The sequence below is a fragment of the Pleurodeles waltl genome, chromosome 1_2, assembly GCF_031143425.1.
Source record: "Pleurodeles waltl isolate 20211129_DDA chromosome 1_2, aPleWal1.hap1.20221129, whole genome shotgun sequence".
Classification (NCBI taxonomy): Eukaryota; Metazoa; Chordata; class Amphibia; order Caudata; family Salamandridae; genus Pleurodeles; species Pleurodeles waltl.
Genome location: NC_090437.1, coordinates 1205719389 through 1205727361, shown reverse-complemented (window position 1 = coordinate 1205727361; position 7973 = coordinate 1205719389). Strand labels below are relative to the sequence as shown.

Sequence of the window (7973 nt, the reverse complement as noted above, 5' to 3'; positions counted from 1 at the left end):
TTAAGGCATATAAGAGGACCAATTTACTTGGTCCTGGAGTCACACTGCTCCTGGGGTCAACTGTAGGCAGAGTCCATTATGATATCGAGGGGGTTTGTCTTTTCAGCTGTCCATGGTGTTGCTGCCATCCAGTCTCAGTATTCAACTCCAACAACCTTTCTCCCTTGTGCAAGAGTATTTAAATGAGGTGTAAGGTTCTAAAAGTCAAGCACCCCTTGTCGGTCCTAGTATGCCCAGTGGGCAGCTCAAACACCTCAGTTGGTGAAGTTTAATCTCCATAAATGGGTTATAGAAGTTCAGGTGCAAAACCCTGCCCTGTTGCTGAGACAAAAGGTCCTCCCAAAAAGATAGACTAAATGGGGACAGATGCTTGGACTCAGCGGGACAGAGTTCCACTCTCTCCTGGCCAAAAACAGGTCTGCCAGAATGTGATGAGATCTATCTCTCCTACACTTCTTGTGAACCCAGGACTAGACTGGCAGTGAAGGTCAGACATACAAGATACCTCAGTCCCACTGTAGACAGAATGTGTCTCAAGGAAGCCTTGAGGCAAACTCTAGCATTCAGAATGTGCAATGACGATGAATAGATTCAGCCAAGGTACACTCCACTAGGTGAAGATAACTTGAATTTCATCCAGGGTTAGACATTTCTGGTCCATCAGATATCTGCTAAGCTTGTCTGTCCTGGCATTTAGTGAGCCTGACAAAAGATTGGCTGCAGGAGAGATCTCATGGAGATCGAGCAACATTGCCGTTGTGTGGTCCTTCAGGACCTGGACTGTATTTCCCTTGAATAGGAGGAAGGCCTTCATGTCCTTCAGAATGGCACCCAGCTTCAGAAGGCTCTGCTCCATCAGACTAAAGTCTGGCTTGACCAGGTGACCATCCAAGCCCAGAGATGATGCATCACTTACTACTGTGAGCGAGCTAGGAAGAATGCCCTGTCATTGATCATAATCAAGGAGCTCCAGAACCATTTGCACCAGTACAGAGGAGTGAGCCTGAAATATCAGGATCATAGCCTGAATGTTGGACTCAGAACAAAAAGGCCTTGAAACCCACTTTGTCCAGGATGGCCATGTGAAGGAAGTCCTCTGTATCAGTCGCAGGTGTTATTTTGTCTCATTGCTTGAGAACCACATGAAGGACAGCAATGAGAGTGTTTACTGTTTACAGGTGGTCTGCGACTGACTGTGGCAAGCTCATCTTTAACTGCCAGATGTCTAAGTACAGGTATAAATGTACGTATATACCCAACCTGTGAAGGTGGGCCAAGACCATCATCACCATCGTAAACACCCACTGGATTGAAATAATGTCAGTGGTCTGCAGGACGGCACATGAAACTTGCATCCTGCAAGTCCAAAGATGCCATTCAGCCTCCTGCATCTAGGTCAGAGTGTCAACATCTTGAATTTGCCTTTTCCAAAGGTGATAAAGAACTGAAGGTCCAGTATCGACCTGAGCCCGCTACCTGTTTCAGGCACCAAAAAGTGGCAGGAGTAACTCTCCCTGCATGTCTCCAATTCTGGAATCTTCTCTATGGCCCCTTTTGCCTGAACTTCCTGGCCAGGGATAGAGGCATTGCATTGTCTACTGATGCTTGGACAGAAACAGGAGTAACTGAGGATCCATGCCTGCTGTCAGATCCTCACACTGGTGCCAATGTCATGCCCCCCATAGTCTGCTGTTGGCAGACTTGACACTCAAAATGTACTCAGCTACTTCCTGTCCCTCCTGAATCACGTGTGTGAATGCATACTGGAATTTCTCGGGAACAGTGGACAAACATATCACAGGTCATATCGAAGAAGGCATGTGTACAGCACCCTAGCAGGCAGACCTCATTCTAGGACCTCTGTGCCACATGAGAACCTCCTTTCCATATATGCCGCCTCCAGCAACATGAAGACCTTTCCAAAAAGCTCTCAGAATCGTTCTGACACACAATTACCTCCATGTACAGCAACTTCAACCCTCAGTAGGACCGAATCACTGATGCAACTCAACGTCCCATCACGGCCGAACGAACCCTGCCCTCATGGCCTGCCCTCACCACTGTTGAAATTGCTGTTAACCTAAAGCCTATCTACTCGGGGGGGGGGGCTCCATCTGACCCTTGCCTCCACTACTCATTTACCAAAGTACTATTGATCAGCAAAGCACTAATACCCATCCTTTAAGAAACTAATCGTGCTACGCTACACAATCCTGATTCATGCCCAACCACTGTACAGAAGCAGCATTCAACTTCGTCACAGATGACATCCCCAGGATCCTCGGCAGTGAAGACATGGTAGCCGTCATTCTCCTAGACCTCGCTGCAGCAGTTGTCACGGTCTCACACTGCTATAAGGTGCCTGCATGACATTTGCAACAAAGGCTGGTTCTTTCCACCACAGAGAACACAAGTATACGGTCACTGGAATTTCCTCCAGGGATGTGATTAGGAGACTTATTCTGTGTGCAGTGGACTGTAGGCCTCCCACAAACGATACTGAAACTGACGTCCACACAAGGGGATGATGCATATTTGCAGCTCAGATCCATCATATCCGCTGGAGCTGGAGAGGATGCAAAGCCGCCCTGGCATCAGGTGTTGACACACGGAAGCCATTGTGTTAAGGGTTCCAGATTCAATCTTCCACCTATAGAATATTCTAAAGGGGAGGTATTTGCGGTTTGGTCTAGTATCCACCAGAAAGTTTACCAACAGTAAGTAACTTGCTCTTCCTCACTTATATTTACTATTTATTCACTTCAACAATCAATTTCTTGGGAAATCTCTAATCCAGACGGATAACCCCATGCTAAATTCAGATTTCTGTCTAATTCTCAAATTCTTTTTGGGCTCACCCCTGGGTTTCAGACCTTAATGTTTTGGTTGTAGGTAGATACTGCAAAAACTGGAAATAATGACATTTCACAATAGTGAAAAAATGTTTTGTTTTTTTCTTCTTTTTCTGCGAGTTGGATACTATCACAACAAACCTTTTGTTGATGACATTTTCCTTGCACAGTACTTTCCCCTCCATTTAAAAATAAAATTGTGTCCAATTCCTCAGGCTCACAAATTCAGTGTACCTATACATTACCCAAACTGTGGGGATAGATGGGTTTTATTTGGCACAATTAATAAAAATCATTGCCATGATCAGATTAAAACATTATCATGCATATACATACATAAAACTTGTAATATATTAAACAGTTCATTACTGATCAGTGCAAAACAGCAAACGGTGATCCCCAAACAGTAGTTCAAAGCCTTAAGTGATGGGCATAAAATCTGCATTGTTATTGGGGCCTGTCTTTCCTACAGTAAAACTATAAGCAGAGTAAATAATTACAAACTAATTACAGAATAAATAGATATAAAACACAGTAAGATTAAAATGTACACTTATGCTATGCCATTAACTACAAAATTTGTAGTAAGCTGTGGGAGGGGGGGGAGGTTGTAAATTTGGCCTGAATGTATTTTTTGTGGAACAATAATTATGAAGTCTCCGAACGTCAAATAAAATCCTAACATTCTGGGCGAAGAGGTGTAGCGGTGAATGTATTTAATCACCCTTCCACTCATAACATGTGACCTGAACATTTTAATCAATGTCAACAGAGCATGCAGTCGGTTTCTGCTAAACCTCATTATAGACAATTTTTTTCTTAACCCAACAAATATTTTCTTTAAACTTGCTATGTGTGTTTTATTCATGATTTTTTTTTTTTTTTAGCAGGCAGCCAAATAGCAGGTGTAGGCTTTACTCACCTGATTTGCTCGTGTAGTTATGAAAAATACAGCAACATTACGAGAGATTACGCAAGAAGCTTAAACCTGCATTAAGCACACTTTACCTTGTGTAAAATGCAGCTTTGGATCCAAAATAGAACTGAGTATGCATTTTACGCTACAAAAAATATCACTAAATGCATCGAAGTGCAAACAGAAACAGCCGCTTGTGCTCTGTTCTTGAGCTTGTGTGTTAAGCATTTTTCTCATGAATTACTTGAGTGGACATAATTGTGTAATTTTTGGTAATTTATCATCACAAGAGTGACATAAAATTACTCTCATTACTCCGACGTAATTCAACTTTCAAACAGGCCTACCAAATAGTATAATATGTATTTAACTCACTTTCCAGTAACACTGCTCTCCTTAGAGGAAGAGAAACATTTTTTCTCAAACTAACTGCACCAAAATAGCATACAGTGCTTGTCACCAAACCCCTTGGATGCATTACCGGGCCATAATACTGTTCTCTTCTTAAAATATATTAATATTTAAAAGCTCAATATAGATGAAAAGCAAAATGACTATTACACTATGCTATCTAATCTTAAATCATCTAACAGTAGATAGCTTCATAACATACATGATAATGTAACGAAATTGTTCCGATTCCCTTGGTTTAGTTGTATGGCGGGTCAAGGTGTCTGAACAGTACAGTGAACTGTCGATGTATACATCACAATATGACTATAACAAACAGAATTTTTGCATCTTCCTTTAACATAGCTTTTATTTGCAAATTGCTTATAAAAAACAATCTTGAATTTGATCTTATTTTTCCTTCCAGTGCTTGATAGACATTTGAATTGTCGAGTGAATTACATGTTTTTTTAAAAATCTTTTCACTAGTCTGTACTTTTATATGAAGGATACTTTTTAAAAATGACATGTTATATCCCCATTTACAGGTAAATGGGAATGTCCCTGGCATCACTGTGATGTTTGTGGCAAGCCTTCTGTCATGTTCTGCCACCTATGCCCAAATTCATTATGTAAAGAACACCAAGACGATGCCAAGTTCATTTCAACGGAAAATGGACATGTACGTTGCTGTGAACATGATTCAGACTCTGTGGAATCTCCGGCAGCGCTTAATCCTCCAGAAGAAAGCATAAGGGGGACACCCAAAAAAAATCAAAAAAGAAAATGGAAGCAAACGGGACCGCCAGAATAACTTGACTGCGAACTCTTCCACCAACACTATTTTGTAGATACATATTGACTTGTGAATAGGTCAGATTAAAAAACAAATACAAGTTTACATTATATTCTGTACAGGTTATACTTTCAGGAAAAAAAAATCATTTTACCTGTTGAGCCATCTGCAGCACCTGCTGCATCTGCACTGATGAAGAATGCACACAATTATTCAGGACATCATTTCTCAACTTTGCAGTTATCTGAATATATTTGAATGTAAAGATTCACTTTTATTTTTCCAGATTGGAGAGATTTACATTTTTGACGCAGAAATGTGGTTTTATATACTGTCAATGTAATTAAAAATATAGAAGGAATACACTATTAGCTCTCAAGTTGTTCTAATCAACATTTTATATGGCTAGTTTTCTATTAATAGAGCAAATATCTTGTGTAGTCCTTTTTTTTTTTTATGAAGGTTTGTTTTTAAACAATTGTTGGATCCCATTAACATAGATGTTTATGGGCGCCAAATGTTTTTAAACGTTTTTAATAAGAAGCCTAAAATGTAAAATTATTTTTGCTCGGTTTAAGTTTTCCAGTTCTCATCTGAATGGGTGCTTTCATTGTGGGCAATACAGTATAAAATGCCATGTTCTTATTTCTACTCCTTGCAGTTTTAAAAGTAGCAGGTATATATTTGCAGGGCTCCGTTCCTACCTCATGTAGCTAATTTGAGGCAGAAAATAGTCGCTTAAAGTGATAGTTTTAAATTCTGCTGGCAAAGTTTAATATTTAGCTCTGAAAAGCATACTTATCCTTTGTATTAGAGCAAATTAAAATAGTCATGTGCCACAAAACAAAGGGGGAGATTAATTTGGGCACTTGTTAAGTATTATCAAATCATCAAGATCTATTCTTTAAGCTAAATTTGGATGGAACATTGCAGTTGACAGACAAGAGTCTAATGTAAACATCTACCAACTTTTAATACAACCCTATATGATGTTTAAAAAAATATTGGTGTTTTTTTTTTAATCTTCCTGGTAGCAGTGACTTATTGGCAATCTTCTAAAAAAAAATATTACTTTAAGTTTTTGAAGTATATTTTACCTTCCACAGATCCTCAGCTTTAAATGTTTTCTTTGAGATAAAATGTATGGAGAATGTGAAGAAAATTGCACGATATCAGATCTGACTCTCTTAGTTTTATATTTAGTGTTACTCTGTTTTGGCAGTTTTTTTTTTTTTTTTTTCTTTGATGGAAGTTGCGTCTAAGGTAGTTAAACCTGCATTAGACTGCTAGAAGTATTATTAGCTTTAAAACAAGGTAACACATTTTCCTGTTAGCATGCTTGTTCAGTGCTCCAGTTTGTTTTAGTAATGGACAACTAACAGTTCACATATGTGCCTATTTCCCTTTTTGTAGGCAATACATATAATTCTAGTTTTAAACCTTTCCGTTATTTTTAATTGCACCTGGTATGCTTTTTAACATAAAAGTTGAGGACATTCGTTGTTTAAAATATCAGTTGGCTGGAGTACCAAGGACACATGCATTTCTGAATAAAACATGTTTATATCCTGTGATTTAAAAGTACTACCCCTAATTGTTGGCTAGGGTTAGTTGTCAATTACTAAACAAAAACATGTTTTACAAATGTATATTTAAATGACCTATAGATTCAATCACTGTTTCATTTCATTGTTTAGTTTGCTTGAAAATCTTATACTTGCGTTCTCTCCCTCTCCCCCTCCATATATATATATGCACACACGTACATATACACACACATACATACGTACATATACACACAGTCCTAGATCTATCTTTAGTTGACTTGCACTTAGTGGATGACTCTCTTTTAAACATGAGTACCGACATAGATCAAATCCTGGAAATTGTCCCCTCTACAAACAAAAGTGCCATTTGTGGTGTGTGTGTGTGTGTGTGTGTGTATATATATATATATATATATATATATATATATAATCCTTGTAGTTCAGTTAAATGGCACATCTTTAAAAGTATTTTCTATTTTAGTCTGTATGGGTGATTAGTTGCACATGAATCAACAGTGCTGCTTTTTCGATGTTGCACAGCTAACATTACTATGTCTATGGAATGTTTTATTTATTGAAGAAAATAACTTACTACAAACATGACGTTCACTTTGAAAAGTGGCACAGTTTAAGTGACATTTCACAAATAAATATTAGAAACTCATATGGAAGTCTAGAATAATGTGGTCAAGACCATTATTGGTAAATTGAAATGTTAACTGAAGCACTTGTACAGCTCATTATACAATTAGAATACTTAGTCACTCATGGAAATTACTTTATTTTGCAGTCTTGTTCATTTTTCAAGTCATTTTTTAAACTGTTGTGAGGTTTGTAATTGTTTAAATGCTGAAAGAGGGTATTTCATGTTAAACTGTTTAAAGTTTACAAGTGGACACTGTATTGATTGAGAGAGTAGGCTACACCCAAGCTAAAGAGGAGAGGTGCATCCATGAAAACCAAATGCAGGGTATGTAGGAGTATCTGGACTGCAGCCTAAAGTTGCTGATGATCTTCTACCTTTGACATCTGCATCTTGGCAGTAGTGGAAAAGGTGCTTATGAAGGGAGAGTCGGATTAAACATCTGCTTAATACAAAGTTTTTAAGTCTTCCAGCAAAGTTAATGATGATGGGCTTGCCTTCCCAAACGAAGGTGCGTTACCAGCTGGCCAATAAGAAAGCGTAAGTAGCTTAAAAAAAAAGACATGCTTATTTGACTGAAGATTGGTTGTTTTAGACTGCAGCAAGCATGAAGGGTACTTGAGCCAACTGGGAAAATGCGTATTTTCCTCCTGTGCATTCTTCATGCAAGTTTTATGGATTAATTCACCCAGCGGAAACTAGTGTTTTGAGTCGTGTTTCAACAAGCTGCTCCCACCACAAAAGCAGTGGATGTAAAGTTGTGACCATGCCAGTTATATTGGGTCCTTCCCTTAGCCTCCTCCACCCTGTGTACCACGCTCACTTGTAT

The 7973-nt window shown here is 38.8% G+C and overlaps 1 protein-coding gene across 1 annotated transcript in view; it reads left to right on the top strand.

Annotated features, from left to right (window-relative positions):
• NSD2 (nuclear receptor binding SET domain protein 2) overlaps positions 1 to 7165 on the top strand; it is a 504567-nt gene extending 497402 nt beyond the window's left edge. The window contains exon 23 of the mRNA XM_069203845.1: positions 4707 to 7165. Coding sequence (XP_069059946.1) covers positions 4707 to 4972 — 266 coding nt within the window. The 3' untranslated portion in view covers positions 4973 to 7165. The remainder of the gene's footprint in view (positions 1 to 4706) is intronic.
• The last annotated feature ends 808 nt before the right edge of the window (positions 7166 to 7973 follow it).